Raw genomic sequence first — 24,023 nt, 5'->3', positions numbered from 1 at the left:
TAATAAAGGATCAGTTCATGATACACCCTTTCCGATAGTCACCACAAAACAGTGAAACCCATTGAAACACACTACCACAATACAGTGTGTCCACACACTACCACAATAGAGTGAAACCCATTGAAACACACTACCACAATACAGTGTGTCCACACACTACCACAATACAGTGTGTCCACACACTACCACAATAGAGTGAAACCCATTGAAACACACTACCACAATACAGTGTGTCCACACACTACCACAATACAATGAGTCCACACACTACCACAATAAAGTGAAACCCATTGAAACACACTACCACAATACAGTGTGTCCACACACTACCACAATACAATGAGTCCACACACTACCACAGTATAGTGTGTCCACACACTACCACAATGCAGTGTGTCCACACACTACCACAATGCAGTGTGTCCACACACTACCACAATACAGTGTGTCCACACACTACCACAATAAAGTAAGTCTACACACTACCACAGTACAGTGTGTCCACATACTACCACAGTACAGCGTGTCCACACACTACCACAATAGAGTGAAACCCATTGAAACACACTACCACAATAGTATGTCCACACACTACCACAATGTAGTGTGTCCACACACTACCACAATGCAGTGTGTCTACACAATACCACAATACAGCATGTCCACACACTACCATAATACAGTGTGTCCACACACTACCACAATGCAGTCTGAAACACTGCAACACACTACCACAATACAACGAGTCCCACTGAAACACACTACCACAATACAGTCCCACTGAAACACACAACCAAAATACATTCCCATTGAAATACACACTACCACAATACAGTCCCATTGGAACACACACTACCACAATACAGTCCCACTGGAACACACACTACCACAATAGTCCCATTGGAACACACACTACCATGAGACAGTCCCACTGAAACACACATTACCACAAGACAGTTAAACCATGAACATTACTCCAATAGAAAGGAATGTTTTATTATATTTGTATTTATGGTTATGTGGCAAGGATCACACAGATAATGACAGAGGAATCCTGCTGCCACCACTCTGTGAGCTCTTTTATATTAGAAGCAAATAATCTTTTATATGTACCATCTCACAAACAGGATAGTACATACCACAGCCTTTGTTACGTAAGTTGTGGAACAGTGGTAGGAACGAGAAATAGCCCAGTGGGTTCACTGGAAGGGATTGATCCTTAATCTATCACACATCAGGCAAGCACTTTACTACCTATCCACCTCCAAGAGGGATGGATCCTTAATCTATCACACATCAGGCAAGCACTTTACTACCTATCCACCTCCAAGAGGGATTGATCCTTAACTTATCACACATCAGACAAGCACTTTACTACCTATCCACCTCCAAGAGGGATTGATCCTTAATCTATCACACATCAGGCAAGCACTTTACTACCTATCCACCTCCAAGAGGGCTTGATCCTACTGTCCACTGTACCTCAGGAGATTACATTTCAACCTCTACATGCTACTTCTTGAACACAATGCGGACCTTTCAAAAAGTGCAACATTTTTTTTTTTATTATTGCTCACTTATAACAATCTTTTTTAACAACATACTTAAATCATAAGGATGTTTGGATGTTCTTAATGGCTCCACCACCATACAATAGTAAGTATAGCAACTTCATAACACAATTACCACCAATAACAGTAAGCACATCTTTCTTTATACTTTTCAAACAGACCAGTCAGATATACACAACAGTTAGACAGACAATTTTTTTTTAATGTTGAAATAAAATCACATTATAACTGTAACTAATTTAACTAATTTAACATAAAATGGAGACAGTTGTATTGAATTATGTGGAGAGATTAAGCGACCAATTCACTGGTGTCTGTCTCGCAGGCCAAGACCTCGTGGTGAACTGCGGCTCATTATGATTTTCAGGCTTATGAGCCATAAAATACATGACAACCCGATACCTGTAGACTTGTATCAAATGACAGTCAATTTTCTATGAAATACCCAGGTAACCCCATTTCATGCTCCAGTGAGTCAAAACTAGGTCACATGGAAATGCAATTTCAGCTGCTGTTGCTATTATATTGGATACAAACTATTTAGTTCCTGTTTTGAAAGATCATATTTCAGGTATCTAGGTCAGCAAAAATAAGGAAAGCAACCATTGTTTAATGACATTAAAATACTGTTCAATCAGTAAATTTATTAGATGTTTACCATACAGTAACTATGTCAGTAACAGCTGGTACACAGTATATGAGGACAAGTACTGTCACAGAATCTAGTGTTGCCAGTTAATAGCAAGCTATCTTTATATTGAGTTCTCACACAAACAGGACAATATATAATATGATGGCCTCTGTATTGTAGTCCCATCAATCCCTGTCAGTGAGCCCATTGGGCTATTTCTCATCATAGGCAGTGTACCATCACTGGTATATCAAGGGCTGTGGAATGTGCTATCCTGTCTGTGGGATGGTGCATATAAAAGATCCTTTGCTACTAATGAAAAAATGTAGCGGGTTTCCTCTCTATGATTGTGTCAAAATGACCAAATGTTTCACATCCAATAGCCGATGATTAATAAATCAATGTGCTCTAGTGAGGTCGTTAAACAAAACAAACTTTTCTGTATTGTAGTCTAGATTCCAAGTTTAGTTAAATGGTTTATTTTGTTTAATGACATCATTAGAGTATACTGATTTATTAATCAGCCTAACATTTCGTTATTTTTACATATAGTCTTAGAGGAAACCTGGTACATTTTTTCCATTAGTAGCAAGGGATCTTTTATATGCACCATCTCACAGCAACACATATCATGGCCTTTGATATACCAGTCGTGGTGGTATGATAAATGGGCTCATCAGGCAAGTATTTTACCACTGGGCTACGTCCTATACCAGACTTTAGAGAAGTTTAGCACATACAAATGTTGTTGGCATTTGGCAACTTGGCAGAAGTTTTTAGTCTGGACTTTTTAAAGTTTTATAAAACACAGGGTCTGTAGTAAAGCTAAGAAAGAAAGACAGACAACACTAGAGTAGGCCTACACTAATTAATCGTGCTATTAATTGTATGATAATTCTGATAGTCTTTAGATGAAACAGACCATACTGTTTCCATGATGATATGGTATAGGGATTAATGTGCACATTCAGAGCAAGCTGTTTTAACGCACACCTGTCCGTCCAGGACAGGAAAGGGTTGGGTGGGTGGGAGAAGGGACCGCCTGCACTGGCAGGTGCAAAAGTGTCACCAGCAGCCCGACCAGCATCAGTAACAGGCAGGGGTGTTTCCATGAGCAATAAGGTATCTGTTATAAGCACTATCTGACAGACAGGACAGCACATACCACATCCTTTGATATATAAAGTTAAGAGATCAAAGGGTGTTAAAAACAAAATAACCCATTTTTTTGTACTTTAAATGCTGCAGCAAACACAAATTTATTTTAATAATTCAACTGCTCCCAAGCAGGATGATTATTATATGTATTACTGTGTAAAATGAAATGTTAAAATTATGGGTAAATAAACTCTGACATTAAATATTATCCTGTTTGATGCAGTGAGTCAGCGAGTGATACAACTTTACATGACAAACACATAAACTTAAAATACTTTGCTGTTATACAATTACACATTTAAACACCTATTATAGCGTCAGCTGTGTGCACAATTACAGTGAATCATCAACTATGGCCTACTGTATTCTAGATTCAAGGTTAATAAAGTGAGAGAGAGAGAGAAAAAAATTGTTCCGTGAAATATAACAGTAACTTTGGTTTACAGGATATTAAATAAAACATTTCTTTCTTTCGTAATAATTTCATGGAAGCATAATGTTACAGCAGATTTAAGATATCAACAGATTGGTCCTTGCCAGGGAAGATTTGGATTGGGGGCCAGAGACGAGTTCCATCTGAATCAAAGTAAATCCCCCCCCACCCCCCCACCCCCACCCCTCCCAACACTTAACATACTGGTTATGGGCCCCGACAGGCAACTTTTTTTTCTTCTCAAATTGTATTTCTTAATTCTTACAGTATTAACTTTTCAAGTGAAAAGAAAAAATATTTAACAACACAACCAGATCATTAATTAACCATTGCTTTGGGTATCCAAAACATCATAATTTCAAATGCTGGAGAAATTAGCAGTAGGTTTCTATTATTTATATTTCTATCCCCACAGACAGGAAAGCACATACCACATACTGCTTGAACCTGCTAAAAATAATGTTCTCATCTTCTGTTATACAAAAAGGAAGTTTCAAACACTGCAGTTAAAAGCTAACAATTAAGACATTTGTGTCTGCTGAAATATTAATCCATGAGAATTGCTCAATAATCTCACTAATACTGGAGTCTGGCGACTGGCAGTGTGGGTCCATATTCCATCTGACACCAGCCACATAAACTGGTTTTATTGTTTACCTTCAGTCACGCAATGGGTCACTGGAACTGGGGCATTATCATCTTGGAACAGTGAAACCTGGCCAAGTGGTCACCTCTGTTAAGCAGCCACCTGTCTAAAGAGGCCATTTTAATAATATCCACAATATAATATAATTTACAGGCCGTTTTCAACAGTCGTTGATAGTGTAGTCTACATATGTAATGATCAAGCAATAAAAAAAGGTTTGGCTACTGCATAATATTGATAATTCATGTTCTACATGGTCAAGTGCACTAGTCACAGTGGCAATATAATACATTTTAATTGCCTCGACAAATACCGATTAACATAGAATCGGTTATTATTTTCCATATTTAAAAAACACTTGTCACGAATCCTCAATATATGAACACCTGAAAAATTACACTGATATTTTGTAAATATAATATAAAGTGGCTCAACAAATACCAATCAACTAGACGAGGTTGATATTTTACATATTGAAAAAAACTGAAGTAGTGAATTCTATCTATTCTATAACACTTCTAAATTAACATTTTAATTCGATATTTAGTACATTAAAATTGTGAAGTCACCTCAATGGTTAGCACAAATGTAGTCTGACATCACATTCTTCAATTAAATCTCATCAAAATTGTGAAGTCACCTCAATGGTTAGCACAAATGTAGTCTGACATCACATTCTTCAACTAAATCTCATCCAAATGTTATTCTCAGGTATACAGGTCTTATTAGCTGTAAACAAATGACCCCACTGACAGCAAAACATTATTAACCGAGTTAATAAATAGACAATAACTTACGAGTTATGAGGAATTACAGATAATCCGTAATTGCGAGTATCGAGTGGGTTATTGTATTTATTACCCATAGTGTAAATAGTTTAGAAACTTAAACTTTAAACTTCTTACATGACACAAACTATATAACATACAAGACATGAAAGTCAGGAAACTGATGACATCACGAAAGAAAAGCAATGACGTCAAAAGCTATCTTTAGGTACACAAATCAAATGTAAGGAAGATAGGTCACATTCATAATGAACTGATGTTTCTAGTGGGAAGTGAATGAACTGCAAAGAAATTAGTTTAGAGCATGTTTAATTGTTAACGAGAACAAATTGCTTAAACAATTTAAAAAAACAACAACTGAACACTGGTGGAGCGAAATGTTTTGTGAAAGATAATAATTGAATCTTTCAAGTCAACATTTACAAACACGAAAAGTGTGACTGGGTGTGCCTGACCTGTAACAAGAAATATATATTGGTGTATGTCACTGATTCATTTTATTTCAAATTTATATATCTAAACATTCACTGTTGTTTGTAAAATTTCATCAACAAGAGACTTGACAGTCGAGGAAACCGATGACGTCATGACGTCAGTGGGGAAAGATAAATTCTATCTTTCCCTAGAGAAAGATAGAAAATATATTCACCTGCATCTCACTGCCCATGTGGGTAATAATGGTAAATATCAAATGAGTTTATGACATCTATAGCCTATTATGGGTAAGTTATAGGATAAATAACTGTAATCAATAATTATAAACTTTGAAACAATTCATGTACGATTTAAAAGAAGAATGGTTTAATGGTTAATTCTATATACAATACATTCACTAATCATAAGCTTGTTTCACCATGTTTGTCATACAGAGTTGTCTGTTTGCAATGATAGAGTTATCTGCCAGTCATGATAACGTCTGAATTGATTTATGTATTTACATGACTGCTCTGTGTACTAAAGCACTTACTTCTAAGTGAGCCCCACTAATTAGCATGTATTTTTCTTAGCTATGACATATTGTGTAAATGTCAATGTGCAAGCTGCCTCACTGTCAAAAGAAAGAGTGCAGTGCAACCAGTCATGGCCGGCAATGGTTGAGATAAAACATCAGCAGACTAATGCAAAACCTTTTATCATTATAAAGGTTAATTTATTTATAGAATTCACACAACTATAACTTTTGATATCCCTAAGAATTAGTTGCAGACAATAGCGTACTTTGGCCACACTATTGTGATTATTGTATGTTTTATTGCAGAACGAAGTAGAAGGATGAAATGTGGACATTGATTTTTTGTGTGGTTATATCATGGATGTATCCTATGAATTCCAGTCTTGTAAAGAGATATTACTTGGGATGTATTAAAACTTTTGTTATTCGTTTGGTAAGTTATGCAGGTAAGAAATAAACAAACAAACAAATTTCACACACACACGCACGCATGCACGCACGCACGCAGACACGAACATTCAATGAAAACAAAACACTGAGATTCGATTATTACCAGTTAAAAGTAGTGAATCAATGCTAAGGAATAAAACTAATTATAATGATACCTATGCTATGTGATATCTGTCATGTACAAACCAACATCCATTACATAATTTGTAGAACAATTGATTGTCATTACTTAATGTCAGTCTCAGGAAGTGGTTTCTAATTTAAAATGAGGTGTGGTTTGTAGAAGCCAGTAGGTGGCGAGGCCAAAGCTTTACCATAGAATAGTAGTGAGTTCCAACAAAACCTCTGGTTGCTGAGACACTGACACACATGCAGATACAAGACTGCTGGTTCTGTACCTATGATAAACCTGCTGGTCCCCATGGACTAGGAGTGCTGGTCCCCATGGACTAGGAGAGCTGGTCCCCATGGACTAGGAGAGCTGGTCCCCATGGACTAGGAGAGCTGGTCCCCATGGACTAGGAGTGCTGGTCCCCATGGACTAGGGGTGCTGGTCCCCATGGACTAGGAGTGCTGGTCCCCATGGACTAGAATTGCTGGTCCCCATGGACTAGGAGTGCTGGTCCCCATGGACTAGGGGTGCTGGTCCCCATGGACTAGGAGTGCTGGTCCCCATGGACTAGGGGTGCTGGTCCCCACGGACTAGGGGTGCTGGTACCCATGGACTAGGACTGTTTATGTCCAGGCATAACTGCTATGCTATGTACAGCATAAGGCTTATAGTCAGTATATATCAATACTATGCTCAACATTCAGCTTAGACTTTATGCTCAAGCATAAAGTAGACAGTTGCAACAAGCTACTGTTGCTTGCCTAATCAAGTCCACTAGTGGCCACACTAGACTGCTAGATGCAATACAATAGTCGCTAGTTGCTATACTAGACTGTAAGCTACCATATCATCATGATATATAAATTAATATTAATACTGTAAGCTACCATATCATCATGACAAATAAATTAATATTAATACTGTAAGCTACCATATCATCATGATAAATAAATTACTATTTTGTACTATTCTGAAAATTCCAACAGCTGGTGTATCACCTTAATGTCCTGTATCACAAATAAAAGGCAGAAACAGGGCTAAATTTAACACACAGAGCGGATCTATAAAAATGCTGGAACCACTTTTACTTAAAGTCTATTGATGGTGAATTTGCGACTTGCAAAACAGCACATTGTCATGCAAGCAGACCACTAATCTAATGATGATGAAGGACCCTGATGACCCTGCTTTTCAGCGACTCTGTGTGACCGTATTGATCAATCACGTGTGTGTTTGGGTATTCCGCACTTCCACTCTTTTACTGCCTAACGCACAGGCAACAGATGGCCGCAGTAAGAGGATAGGAGCTGTACTTTTCATCAGCACCATCATCATCATCACCTAACACAAGCACATAATGCTGTTATGGCAGAAAACCTAGAGCTCTAGCCAACCATCAGTGGAGCAAAATCAAGAACGCAGCACGGTTGATTGATTTAAGTTGCCATTCTTATTCACACTAATGGTAATTTTGTATGCTGTTGGGCGTAAATGGTACTGTGTGCTCTTTGAATATTATGTGCACGAATCTGTTTTGAAGGTATTTCATAAAATATCTTCCTGTATAAACAAATTCATCTACAAGATATTTTAACGTGGATACGAAATACACATGTTCAGTGTTAAAGCCTTTTACAGACATTCTGTTTCCATTTTCTATAGAAAGATGATGGAAATTAATTATTTGGAAGATAAAATAATATTATACTATGGATGCTGAATAAATGGGATCCATCAAAAACATGTTCCATCTTCCACATGGTTAAATACATTAACTACTGTTATGTAATATGCCAAGGGAAAGAACAGATGCCATATTAAACTACATGTACATATAAACTACAGATCTATATTTACATCTGAAACCTTTGTTTAATCAACGATTTGTCAATTACACTTGATGACTAATTCAATATAAAATCTATATAGACACAACAGGCCTTTAATCAAGCTCCACAAAGTCATAGTTCAAATGTATATGATTTTCTCACATGGTAGATAGTTACATAAATTTGTGCCTTGTCTTTAGCAGCTATAGTCCTCATAGGTCTTCACAATCTGCCATGGTTGGTGGAAGTCAAATTACTTACCTGTTCATCAACACAAATTTACAAAGTATCAATTATCTTAATGGTTTACATTCATCACAGTAAAAGGTGTTTGTTGTACCACTGCCAGACAGTGTTGAGTCATCGCTGCAAATGATGTATCAATTGGTACTAATCTGGTATGATATAACTATTTTCAACTAAAGAGTGGTATTGTATTAGTGTTGTAACCAGTCAAATGCTAGTGTCAGACTGTCAACTGACACGACAAAGTTGTAATTTTCCCAATTGCCAACTTATGATGGGTATGCTCAGATTAACACCTAATCAGTGATAGGTCAAATATGATGAAAATAGAGTTGTAAGAGCACTCAGACTAGCAACTGGACAATCGTAGAAGTCGTGAGAGAAGTTGGCCAACTTTGTCATGGCAGTTGGGAGTCTGACCCTAACATAACATGGTGATCATGCCAATGTTACATTTTGTGCATACACTTTCAAAATATGTGCAGCAATTGTAACTGTCACACCAATTATTTTGATGATAATGATGAAGATGATAATGATAATGATGATGATGATGATGATGGTGATGATGATGATGTTGTTGTTGTTGCTAGTATCCTTATACCACAACTTTAGCTGCTGGTGTAAATGATGGAATTTAAAAAATGATCTGGTTATTTCCATTACATCTGTTTTGACAATCTTTCTCCTTGGTGGTATGGATGATACTAATGACATGTAAAGTGCTAATTAAACGAACTAAAATCTGTTTTTACATCCCAACACAACCTTTAATTATCAACATATTTTCACATCAATTTATCAGTCAATTACAGGATGTAAAAACAAAATCTAATCTAACTAAATAAGTGTTCTACAACCGAGGAAGATTGGTTTTGATGTTCAATGGAAAAATAGTCCACTCTTGTGTTATAGTCTCCTACTTTTTTACTTCTATTAAATTTTATTACACTTTCAAGTAGTTTCATCATATTCTCTAAAATCAATTCATTAAGCAAATTTTATTATTACACATTCTGAAGATATTGTGCTTCCTGTTTTATATTAATTTCAGGTAGACTAACAATATCACAACACAAAACCCAACCACGGTACTTCTCCCAACAATATTCCTCAGTTTTTAATAAGAAATATGACTTACCTGTGTGCCACACCCCTCTCGTGAAGATAGTGTAGAGCAGAAACCAGCTGACGAACATAAATGCGTGATTTATCCTCTGACAACCGATATTCTTGGTGCATTTTAATATAAGTCAGTAATTCCCCACCCGATGCATATTCCGTAACAAGGCAGTATAACGTAGTGGCCTGCAAGAGAAAACACAGCAAAATAAACTGATGTATATTCTGTAACAAGGCAGTATAACAGTGGCCTGCAAGACAAAACGCAGTAAAATAAACTGATGTATATTCCATAACAAGGCAGTATAATGTAGTGGCCTGCAAGACAAAACGCAGTAAAATAAACTGATGTATATTCCATAACAAGGCAGTATAATGTAGTGGCCTGCAAGACAAAACGCAGTAAAATAAACTGATGTATATTCCGTAACAAGGCAGTATAATGTAGTGGCCTGCAAGACAAAACGCAGTAAAATAAACTGATGTATATTCCATAACAAGGCAGTATAATCATAATGTGCAAGAAAAAACCCCACAGCAAAATTAAATATATGTATTGACTGAATTGATTATTTTTTGTGGAGGGATGTTACAATGTTTACTATGTCACTACTCTAAATAATGAAACCACTATAGAGGAGGGTTTGGGTTTACAAGATTTTAATCAGTGCTCCACAACTAGTATATATCAAAATTTCCATTATGCATTTGCCTGCCAAATGGAAGGGTATGTTATTTTTAGGGGACAGCAACAGATTCCTTTTCCAATTTTCAAGACCAAATGCTACAATGTTTGATGCTTAAAAATGTGCTGAGTGGGGTTTTTTTCATAACATTTAATGTTAATTCCAATTCCATTAAAATAAACAGTTTTATTAGTGATATGTTTTTTTTCTCATAAATTAAGTTAAAGTTTGTTTTGTTTAATGACACCACTAGAGTACATTGATTTATTAATCATCGACTATTGGATGTCAAACATTTACTTTTTTGACATATAATCTTAGAGAAGAAATCTGCTACATTTTTTTCCATTAACAGCAAGGGATCTTTCTTATATGTACCATCCCACAGACATAACAGCACATACCATGGCTTTTTATATACCAGTTGTGGTGCAGTGGCTGAAACGAGAAATAACCTAATGGGCCCACCGACAGGGACTGATCCTAGATCGACCACACATCAGGGAGCACTTTACCACTGGGCTATGTCCCGCCCCTTTTAAACCATGAGCTAGTCAACTATAGTAACACTTGTCTTATAAACCATGAGCTAGTCAACTATAGTAACACTTGTCTTATAAACCATGAGCTAGTCAACTATAGTAACACTTGTCTTTTAAACCATGAGCTAGTCAACTATAGTAACACTTGTCTTTTAAACCATGAGCTAGTCAACTATAGTAACACTTGTCTTTTAAACCATGAGCTAGTCAACTATAGTAACACTGTCTTTTAAATGTATTCATCTACAAACGTATTTGATATTACAAAAATATTATTTACACCATCCACAGGAAAACCCCCAATTCCCAGTAGTTTGATAAAACGCCCACACTATGCGGTAATAAGGTAAAGCAAAAACAGAGACAGTACAAACAATGTTCACGTGTTTGACAAAGCAGTATAAAAAGAAACAGCTATTCATCAAGATCATTTGTAATTTAAATAGGGAATCCCACGACACTACTTGTACCACTATAGACTCCCATTGTGTTTTCAAAGAGAAATATTAATCAGGACGCCTTGTTATACCTTGTTAACTACTACTCAAAATAAACACCAATCATAAATATCCTATGAGAGTGTACACATTATTTCAACAAGCATTCAAGTCGTATTCAGATAATGAATTTTTTGTGTTATATACATATATATATCAATACTGTTTTGTAACAGTTGTGCATTAGAGCCTATTATAACATTAGGTTGTCATGTCATAACTATCATATGAAATGAACATTCATGCAATATATATGTTTACGCTTTACAGAAAGAAATGTTTCCTACTACAATTGACAGGGACAAAATTTACCTTGGTCAGTACAGTATTCTCCAAGGAATGAAACTACTTGGCAAATCCATTGATTTTTTCCTATTCCAATCTGCGCACCATGAGTAGTATATCAAAGGCTGTGGTATGTGCTGTGTTGTTATGTCTTGTGAAGTGTATAAAATATCCCTTATACTAATTGGAAAATGTAACAGATTTTCTCTTAAGACTGTCAGAATTACCAAATGTCTGACATCCAATAGCCAATGACAGATTAATTAGTTCCTCCAGCAGGTCATAAAAACAAAACATAAACTTAATCAAAATAAATTTCAATCAAAGTTTGTTTTCTTTAATGACACCATTAGAGCACATTAACTTATTGATTATAGATTAATGGATGTCAGAAGTCGGATATATTGAAAAAAAAAAAAAAAAAAAAAAATTTCCATTAGTAGTGAGGGATCTTTTATATGCACATTCCATGGCCTTTGATATACCAGTAATGGTGCACTGGTTGGGACATGGGAGAAAAAACATTGGTCCGACTGAAGAGGTTCAATGCTATGACCCAAGTACCTCAGACGAGCACTACCATAGGAGCTAAATTCTACCCCTGTGAAGAAATAATCTGTATTTCATCTAACTACTAAAACGCACCTTTAATAAACTGTTTATGAATACTGCAGACATACTGAGGTGTTATGAGTTTTAGGACTCACCCCTCCCCCTGTATCAGACTTGTACTCAGTAACTGGTACAGAGGCAGTGGTGTCCTGTGTGGGGAAAGTGCATATAAATGAAGGTTTCCACTATGTCTATGTACCTGCAGTGCATTTCTTATCTCTCTATTACTGTATTTTAGATATACGTAACAGCCAACAACCGTAATTTAGATATCGAATAGCCACTAAATTAAGTAATATGCTGAGGTGTTGTTAAAGATTTCTTTTCTATTAGTTTAAAGTAATAGTATTGCTTAGTCTCAAAGATGCTACATTTTACCAGGTGTTTTTGTAAGTTAAGACCAAAGACACACAAAAAATGACTTGGATCAAATCTGCCTATGAACATCATGAAATATTAATAATTCAGAGTATATGGTTATATTATACTAGCATCATTGTTAAAGAAAATGTTTTTTTCTTTTAGTTTCAAGGCATAGTATTTCTAAGTCTCAAAGAAGCTACATTTTACTGGCTGTTTTCAGAAGTTAACACCAAAGACTGCAATGCAACTCAAACATCATTGGGATGAAACCAGCATATGAACATCATAAAATACTAATAATTCAGAGTATGTATACTGATGGAAAGAAATAAGGAAAACATGGAATCTGAGACACAATTTAACTCACCACGAGAGTAGTTATGTCTGTATAAAATATAGAGATGTAATATGGGACAGAATGTCAGTACTTTGGCACTGAACATAGATAACATACAGTAGAATCTCGCTGGGTCAAACTCGGAAGGGTCGAATACACCACAACACTCGAAACAAAAATGAAGTCCCGAGTCACACTTACACGTTGTTGACTGAATGGTTAGGTCAAACTACCTGATAGTTCGAACACTTTCTCGAGCACCAACGGGGTTCGAGCCAACAGGATTCAACTGTAGTTAACTTTCTGATATTATTGTTTCCGGTAACAGTTAATATCTGTCGTTACTATTTCATGTCCCGTTATTTGTTTCCATCAGTATATTATGGTTATATATCTGTGATATAAGGCAATGAAAACAGTCTATCAACTCCATGAAATACTAGGGGTGGGACGTAGCCCAGTGGTAAAGCACTCGCTTGATGCATTAGTTGGGTCTGGGATCGATCCCCATTGGTGGGTCCATTGGGCTATTTCTCGTTCCAGCCAGTGCACCACGACTGATATATCAAAGGCCGAGGTATCCTGTCTGTGGGATGGTGCATATAACTAAAAAATATAGCGGGTTTCCTCTCTAAGACTATATGTCAAAATTATCAAAAAGTAAAATTTGTTTTATTTAACGACGCCACTAGAGCACATTGATTTTTTACCTTATCATTGGCTATTGGACTTCAAACATATGGTCATTCTGACACTGTTTTTAGAGGAAACCCGCTGTTGCCACATAGGCTACTCTTTTACGACAGGCAGCAAGGGATCTTTTATTTGCACTTTCCACAGGCAGGATAGCCCAAACCATGGCCTTTGTTGAGCCTTGTGGAGCACTCACTCAGTGTTTGGAGTCGGTACCTGAATTAAAAATCCCATGCCTCGACTGGAATCTGAACCCAGTACCTACCAGCCTGTAGACTGATGGCCTAACCACGACGCCAAAGAGGCCGGTCCAAAATTATCAAATGTTTGACATCCAATAGCCGATGATGATTAATGAATCAATGTGCTCTAGTGGTGTCGTTAAACAAAACAAACTAACCATGAAATACTAGTAATTCAAAGTGTGAGTTATGATTCTATAATCTGATATATATTTAATAATATACAAGCCTATGTTGAGCAAACACCTAAAGGAGCTTAAAAAATTGTCTATTAAAGTTAAAGTTTGTTTTGTTTAATGACACCCTAGAGAACATTGATTTATTAATCATTGAAAGAAGGAAATTTTTTATTTAACAATGCACTCAACAGATTTTATTTACAGTTATATGGCATCAGACATATGGTTAAGGAAGGACCACACAGATATTGAGAGGAAACCCACTTTCACCACTTTATGGGCTACTCTTTTCAATTAGTAGCAAGGGATCTTTTATATGCACCGTCCCACAGACAGGGTAGTACATACCACAGGCTTTGATATGCCAGTCGTGGTACACTGGCTGGAATGAGAAATAGCCCAACATTTGGGATCAAGCCCAAACCAAGCGAGCACTTTACTACTGGGCTACATCTCGCCCTCCTTTGTCTATTAATGCAGGTAAATATTAATAGAGATTAATTTATACAAATCGGTACAATATCAAGGTGACCTCTTAACACAGGTGGATGCTTGTCACAGGTAGCTGTGAGTAGTTTAATATGATTATATAGAAAACCCTTTATATGAACTGTAATAATATGTAGAAAGAAAGAAACCCACATTCAAGTACAATCCTGTTCTAGTGTGTTTTTCCACAATACTAATATATGTACATCTATATTTCCATGCCCATTTATTTATTACAATACATACCAGTATATACACGTTAAATCTAGGTCACTGAATCTCACACAGTAACAAACACTATACATATATCATACAAGTTATAACATCTTCTGACATGTGCAGTGATAGCATGTGTACCGAAATGTTATTACTGTACATGTTTTTCTGTTTACCGTCTAACATGTATTGGCATGATCTGAAATATGAAAACCTCCCAAAAAGTCTAGATGACTGTTTAATAGTTTTCATGACAACCAAGCCCAAACATGCCGATGTTTAACTGTAGGTAAGTTATTTCTTTTCAGGATGTTTACACATACAGAATTACAATCATGTCACAAGATTATATAAACACCCAATAAGCCACTGGCTATTTTTTTTTCATTTGAAAACAGAATAAAAATAGAGGTGTAGCTTTTTAAATGGCCTTCACCTTCAGTTGAATGCACTGTGTGACCTGTTGGTACAGAGAAACCTGCGTTTACATGACAAAAACCCAGTTGCCACCGGTAAAGAGCGGTTGAATTTTTTAATAAAGAGCACAGTGATTCTGCGACTCATCGAGGTAATTAAATTTACTTACAGAACAAACGTTCTGCATGATGCACCCTGGGGTTATCACTCCAACACAAGGATGGGTTTCCTCATATTTATAGAGGAAGCTGTAGTCGCCAGACTATTCACTTCAGTCATATTATGTTCGTCGCAACATAATTTATAATAATCTATGTAAGGTAGAAGATGGGGTATATTTTACGTAAAGTCTGGGTGGCACTTGTTTCTACACAACCACCACCACTAATAAAATAAAATAACTTAGCAATTCACCCATGATGAATCGGTGATATTTATTGAAAAGAAAAAAAGTTTATTCCTATCAGGATCTCACATGGGTGTCTGAAAGATTTCCTGTTAAATATATGATAAATTTATCTAGAGTACTACTGCAGACATATACATTTGAAGAATATTGGTCATTCAAAGTGTTATTGCACATGCCTCTCACTTCAGCCGGGACATAGCTCAGTGGTACAGCACTTGCCTGATGCACGATCAATCTAGGATTGATTCCCGTCAGTGGGCCCATTGGCTTATTTCTCGTTCCAGCCAGTGCTCCACAACTGGTGTAACAAAGGCCGTGGTATGTACTATCCTGCCTGTAGCCCATGAAGTGGCGACAGCGGGTTTCCTCTCTCAATATCTGTGTGGTCCTTAACCATATGTCTACGCCAAATAACCGTAAATAAAATGAATTGAGTGCGTCGTTACATAAAACATTTTCTTCCTTCAGCCGAGTCTAGCTTCTCAAGTCAGTAGAACATTCACTTGATGTGTTTGTGTCTTAGGATCGAATCCCCTCAGTGGACTTCTGTGCAGATTTGTTTCGGGTTTTTTTTTGTCCCAATCAGTGCCCCACGGTCAGTTTATTAAAGGCCATGATATGTGCTGTGCAGTTCCGTCTGTGGGAAAGTGCATATAAAAGAGCCCTTGATGCTAATCGAAAAATGTAGTGTTTTCTCTTAACACTGTATATCACAATTATCAATGTTTGACATCCAATAGTTGATGACTAATTAATTAATGTGCTCCAGTAGTGTTATTAAATAAAACAAACTTTATATGAAGTAAAACAACAGAGTACAATTTCACAAAAATGCATATTATATCTGTGTGACAAGTTGATTACATAAGGTAGGATGAAAAAGAACGGGAATATTATTTAATGACACCATGACACTATAACAGTTGGTTATTTTAACACTAGGGAGAAAAAGAAAACGACAGAAACCAACTTTTGCCACATGGGTTATTCCTACTACAAAGGCAGCAAGGAATCTTTTATAATCACTTTTCCATAGACAGGACAGTGGCCTCAGTGACAGTCATTCAGTCACTTGCCTTATCTAGGATCACAAAAGTTCGTAAAACTCTATAATAAATTTATGCATAATATGCAGCCATTTTATGGATGATATTAAATATTTTAAATTACCAGCCCACGCAAATAAGTCTTCCAAGTGTGTGAAATGCATGCAGTAATATGTAAATGTTAAACAAGAGTAACCTTTGTGTAGATCACATCCATATAAAAGCATCCTTCTATAAGCAGAGTTTCATGAGCTTATGTGAATTCAGTTTTATGCTGGTACACCCCAGCACTACTGAGAACTAATCACTTACAACTAGCCATTAACTTCTGGCCTGGACAGACAGCCCAGATACGATGCTTGAACCTTAAGTGGATAGAAGCAAGTAGCTTAAATAATGTAATGGTGTTAATATTCTTTTTACAACATCTTTTTAGATTATTAAAATATGAGTTATTTTTTGGGGGGAGGGGGACTGTTAGGTGTTTTTTTTAGGATTTTTATTATTATATTTTTTTGTTAATTTTCCTTACATACCTAAAGTTGTTGGCCAGCAACAGCAAATTATTTTACCAATTACATTAAGCTTTTCTATATTATCATCTCCAGATTATGCCAGAAACACCTCAGAAATCTGATTAATCTTAAACTCCACCCACTGCAGGTGAGGGTGGGGGCTTGTGCAACACATGCACACTCAGCAACAGGAAACACCTGGATTGGAACCACAGGGCATAAAAAAAAGAAGGAAAAAAAAAGTCCTTTTACATTTCAAAGTTATAGCAAATAAAATAACACACTGCTGCATCCTGCCCAGGGCAAAGACCCCATCTGGCAATATTTCATCTAAAACGGTCCGAAACGTGAGACAGATATACATCACGGCAAGTGTATTCATCTCACCGCAAGCTTTATGACTATTTTAATAAGGGCGATCACAAATATTTTATGGACGCTGTGCACAAGTCCGGCCAGTAATTCTGCTGATTACGGGAATCTAAAAACACCTTAAAAACCAATACACCCCACAGATGCGCCATAAAGATGATTCATGTACATGTTTTGCAAGAGAGAGTTGGTTGATAAGCAATCCCTCTATATAGCCACAGGCGGTGCAGTGTAGATAGGTAACATTGTGAGACCGGTATTAACAGACCGTCTTAAGGGGATCCCATAAACCAAAGACAGCAGGCAGTGTAGATAGGTGACATTTTGAGACCGGTATTAACAGACTGTCTTAAGGGAACCCATAAACCAAGGACAGCAGGCAGTGTAGCTAGGTAACATTGTGAGACCGGTATTAACAGACCGTCTTAAGGGGATCCCATAAACTGTCAGGCAGTGTAGATAGGTAACATTGTGAGACCGGTATTAACAGACTGTCTTAAGGGGATCCCATAAACCGAGGACAGTAGGCAGTGTAGATAGGTAACATTGTGAGACCGGTATTAACAGACTGTATTACGGGGATCCCATAAACTGTCAGGCAGTGTAGATAAGTAACATTGTGAGATCGGTATTACCAGACCCTCTTAAGGGGATCCCATAAACCAAGGACAGCAGGCAGTGTAGATAGGTAACATTGTGAGATCGGTATTACCAGACCCTCTTAAGGGGATCCCATAAACCGAGGACAGCAGGCAGTGTAGATAGGTAACATTGTGAGACCGGTATTAACAGACCGTCTTAAGGGGATCCCATAAACCAAGGACAGCAGGCAGTGTAGATAGGTAACATTGTGAGACCGGTATTAACAGACCGTCTTAAGGGGATCCCATAAACCAAGGACAGCAGGCAGTGTAGATAGGTAACATTGTGAGACCGGTATTAACAGACCGTCTTAAGGGGATCCCATAAACCGAGGACAGCAGGCAGTGTAGATAGGTAACATTGTGAGACCGGTATTAACAGACCGTCTTAAGGGGATCCCATAAACCAAGGACAGCAGGCAGTGTAGATAGGTAACATTGTGAGACCGGTATTAACAGACCGTCTTAAGGGGATCCCATAAACCGAGGACAGCAGGCAGTGTAGATAGGTAACATTGTGAGACCGGTATTAACAGACCGTCTTAAGGGGATCCCATAAACCAAGGACAGCAGGCAGTGTAGATAGGTAACATTGTGAGATCGGTATTACCAGACCCTCTTAAGGGGATCCCATAAACCGAGGACAGCAGGCAGTGTAGATAGGTAACATTGTGAGACCGGTATTAACAGACCGTCTTAAGGGGATCCCATAAACCAAGGACAGCAGGCAGTGTAGATAGGTAACATTGTGAGACCGGTATTAACAGACTGTCTTAAGGGGATCCCATAAACCAAGGACAGCAGGCAGTGTAGATAGGTAACATTGTGAGACCGGTATTAACAGACCGTCTTAAGGGGATCGCATAAACTGTCAGGCAGTGTAGATAGGTAACATTGTGAGACCAGTATTAACAGACCGTCTTAAGGGGATCGCATAAACTGTCAGGCAGTGTAGATAGGTAACATTGTGAGACCAGTATTAACAGACCGTCTTAAGGGAATCCCATAAACCGAGGACAGCAGGCAGTGTAGATAGGTAACATTGTGAGACCGGTATTAACAGACTGTCTTAAGGGGATCCCATAAAGAGAGGACAGTAGGCAGTGTAGGTAAGTAACATTGTGAAACCGGTATTAACAGACTGTCTTAAGGGGATCCCATAAACCGAGGACAGCAGGCAGTGTAGATAGGTAACATTGTGAGACCGGTATTAACAGACCGTCTTAAGGGGATCCCATAAACCAACGACAGCAGGCAGTGTAGATAGGTAACATTGTGAGATCGGTATTAACAGACTGTCTTAAGGGGATCCCATAAACTGAGGACAGTAGGCAGTATAGGTAAGTAACATTGTGAGACTGGTATTAACAGACCGTCTTAAGGGGATCCCATAAACTGACAGGCAGTGTAGATAGGTAACATTGTGAGACTGGTATTAACAGACCGTCTTAAGGGCATCCCATAAACTGTCAGGCCGTGTAGATAGGTAACATTGTGAGACCAATATTAACAGACCATCTTACGGTGATCCCATAAACTGAGGACAGTAGGCAGTCCACTGTAAACAGTCATACACACTGTGTGGAGTGTCAGGTGGCTCAATGGTCAGAGCATCTTTGCGAGGTCCTTTGATGCTTCTTACAAAAGTTTGCTTTAGTTTTTAATGACACCATTGATTATTAATCATTGGCTACTGGATGTCAAACATTTGTTATTTTTGACAAATAAAGAGAGGAAAACTGCTAAATTTTTTCCATTAGCAGCAAGGGCTCTTTTATATATATGCTTCATACTTTATCACTGGGCGACATCCTGCCCTTTGCTTGCAGGGCATAATAATTCAAACTCTTAGGTAACCAGAAGTTGTTTTTTGTGATTCTGACTTAGGTAACCAGTTGTTTAGTTGAATGAATTTTATTCAATTCTATGTCATCAGTGAGTTACAATTAGACTCCTGGGTCCCATTCCAAGAAGCGATCTTAGCCCTAAGATTAACTTAAGCGCATAGCTACCCTATCAACTTAAGTTGATCTTAGGGCTAAGATCGTTTCGTGGAACGGGGCCCTGATGTGCTGTGCATCAAGTGTCCAAAAATCAGTCTAGAACAATACAGAACACATGCATTTTTGGAATACAGGAATAAGTTCAGGTGATTTATAAAGTAATGGTTGTAAGTGATTCACAGTAATTTTTAAGTTGCAAAACTGACACGAGAATTGAATGATGATTTGCGTGAAGTATTGTGTTTCTGCTTCCTCACTAACCCATTACTTAAGCAAGAACCAAACTGTATTCAGAGTGCTCATACCATAGTTGTATTCAACCAGGAAAATATTTTGGTATCACCACATCTTATATTACAGGGAACATTTTGTTAAGTATCATACCGCGATTTGCTATGCAAAGTTCAGAGATCACTACACAATTTTAAATTGTTAAATGGCAGTCCCTACTCAATTTTCAACTGATCACTGACTGTCACTAATCAAAATGTTTAAAACAGTATGTTCCTTGTATCATATGACATTATGTAGAAGGGTGGTACATTATGTATGATACCTTCAGTAGGGTGGTACAGACTGCACAATACCTTCAGTAGTGTGATACCGACTGTATGATACTTACAGTAGGGTGGTACAGACTGTATGATAATACAGCTTACTAGGATCAACAAGTGATCTTGGAAATCAAAACCGATTACTGGTTCATGGGTGAAACGATACCACAAAAGTTAAATTCACTTCAATAAGCAGCAAAGAGATCTTTATATGCACTTTTGTCAGTACACCCTTCTACATACACTTCTATAGGACAAGACAAGATGGTCTCCCACAGAGCTACATCCTGCTCTGATACACAGTAAGTAAGTAGATGCATTTGAAGTTGCTTTTCCCTTGATTTATTGCTGCAAATCTTTTGAAGTCTAGTAACAGATAACTGTATTAAAAAAACACAAAACCTGTATAGCGTGTAACAAGAGGTATCAACTGCAGTCTTTTATTATCAAGATCTGACACTGCACACATTGTGACCATACGAGTACTAGCATTAAAGACAACCGTATTGCTTGTAACACGAGGTACAGCTGCAGTCTTTACCAACCTCGGTAGTGTCGTGGTTAAGCCATCAGACGTAAGGCTGGTAGGTATAGGGTTCGCAGCCTGGTACGGACTCCCACCCAGATGAGTTTTAACGACTCTACCACTAACAACTAATATATTGTCCTGGACAGATAACCTAGATAGCTGAGATGCATGCGCAGGACAGCGTGCTTGAACTTTAATTGGATATAAGCACGGAATTAGTATACAAATGAAATGCAGTCTTTTATTATCAAGATCTGACTCTGCACATATTGCGACTGTGAGTCAGACGGAGGCAGAAGGTCCTATTACATTTTATCATTGCTAAATAAATAAACCACAATGAGGTTATTTCAGGACTGGATATAAACATAATCACTACTCTGTGCCGTTTTTCTCCCACCGAAACTTGTCAGTCTTGTGCATTTACTAGCTCATCATGTACACTGTGCTTTTATTTAGCCATCTAAACGCTTATTGTTTTCCAAATGTGTTTGGAATGCTAAAATATGCGAGATGATGGTTTTTGGATACAAAGTTCATGAGAAAAAGGTTCTGACATAATGTAATGATTTTTATTGCAGATTCGTTTTGGGCAGAACTCTTTAATTTAATGAGATTTAATCACAGCTTTCACATAAATTGGATAAGGGACGATAATTTACTTCTGATAAAAGACCATTTCTTTGTGGAAAAATGATAAACAAAATAGATCCTCCTTAACCTGGATGAAAAAATTTAATCCTCAACATTTTTGATAAGCTTGACACAGTAAACATTTTAACACTCAATGTGCTGGAAAAGGTTGTAAAATCTGGCATATTTGAAGGGATATTTCAGTAATTTTTATTCATACAAGAGAAGCCCCAAGTTTCAGACAATATGAAACAACCTGGCTCACTGGCATTAAAAAAAAAACTTTTAATATTCAGATGTGTATCAAGGAGAGCCACAGAGGCCATGACCCACTGCCCAATTGAACTTCTTGTTTTTTTTAAACTGTATTAAATTTTATAAATACATAAATACATACGTACGTATGTACCTACGTACATACGTACATATGTACATACATACATACATACATACATATATGCATACATGCATACGTACGTACATACATACATGCATGCATACGTACATACAGACACACATACGTAATGGGTTGCTGCCCACACCGCCCCCTCCTCCCAATATGGGTTCCCACCCCTACATAAATTCCTGGCTATGCCAGTATTCATATGAAGAGTTTAGGCGCAAAATGCGATATATCAATTTTTTTCATTTTCAGTAAAAGTTGGGGGGTTTTAATTGGCGTATATCGCGTTTTGATTTTAAAAAAAGAAGGGATTTATCTAATACAATGTCATAAGGATCAATCGCGTTTTGCGGCAAATCAGCGAGCCTACGATTAGCCTTTACTAACATACAATAATGGCTTTAACTAAAAAAGAAAGAAAATGGTTTATATCGCGTTTTGCGCCTGAACTCTTCATATTAAGCACAGAACCAGCTGAAATGCGTAATCCGACACACGTCACACCTGTAATGAGCCAGCAGTGTGAAGGCAAAATGAGATGTATATAAACTTATATTATCCCAGCAATAACGGTATGGGATATGACATCTCACTGGTGCATACGATATTAGTGTATTGATTAATCATCATCATGTAAGTTGCCTTTCAGCTGCCTGCACACATTATATGGCGAGTTGGACACCGACTCAAGTAAGAGAACAGGGGCCTAATTCACAAAGGTCTCTTTGGCTCTGCTAGACAACAAAGCATCCTCTTTGTAAGTATTTTTGCATTGCACTGCGATATCGCAAATTTGCGAGAGTTTAGTGAATTAGGTCCCTGGTTTAGAACCGCAAACATTTTACTTGACAGTATAAAACAACACAGGATATGATTGTAAGCTACATTGCAGGACAGTATAAAACAACACAGGATATGACTGTATGCTACATTGCAGGACAGTATAAAACAACACAGGATATGACTGTACGCTACATTGCAGGACAGTATAAAACAACACAGGATATGACTGTACACTACATTGCAGGACTGTAAAGATTGTACAAATTATTCTACACCATTCAGTGAAGAGTTATAACAGAATAATTAAAATGACATAACAGTAATTAAACCAAATTTAGATTAACAAGGAACTAAAATTAACTAACACAATACTCATTGATTTAAGATTTAGGACTGTCAAACGAAAGAATCAACATTTTAAATTTGAAATATGAATCCCAACATATCTTCTAATGCACAATGTGCACTTTGTTTTGACAAAAAAAAAACATATAAAAGAAACCAGGGTCTGTATTACATAAAAAAAATCAGGGGCTGGGGAATCTAAGGGAATTTTTCAATCAAGAGCTAATAATTAATAAGAAAGTACATAAATGTGATCTAATGCTAGGCTCAGACTACCAACTGACAGCAGAAAGT

General features: G+C 37.3%; 1 protein-coding gene across 2 annotated transcripts in view; it reads right to left on the bottom strand.

Moving 5' to 3' along the window:
• Positions 1-24,023, bottom strand: part of LOC121375294 (serine/threonine-protein kinase par-1-like) — a 297,248-nt gene that overhangs the window by 211,603 nt on the left and 61,622 nt on the right. For both annotated transcript variants that reach the window (XM_041502673.1, XM_041502674.1), the window contains one exon: positions 9,958-10,124. In XM_041502673.1, coding sequence (XP_041358607.1) covers positions 9,958-10,124 — 167 coding nt within the window. The remainder of the gene's footprint in view (positions 1-9,957; positions 10,125-24,023) is intronic.

Source organism: Gigantopelta aegis, chromosome 6 (assembly GCF_016097555.1).
Source record: "Gigantopelta aegis isolate Gae_Host chromosome 6, Gae_host_genome, whole genome shotgun sequence".
In the NCBI taxonomy this organism is placed as follows: domain Eukaryota; kingdom Metazoa; phylum Mollusca; class Gastropoda; order Neomphalida; family Peltospiridae; genus Gigantopelta; species Gigantopelta aegis.
This window is presented reverse-complemented; position numbering and strand designations above follow the sequence as displayed.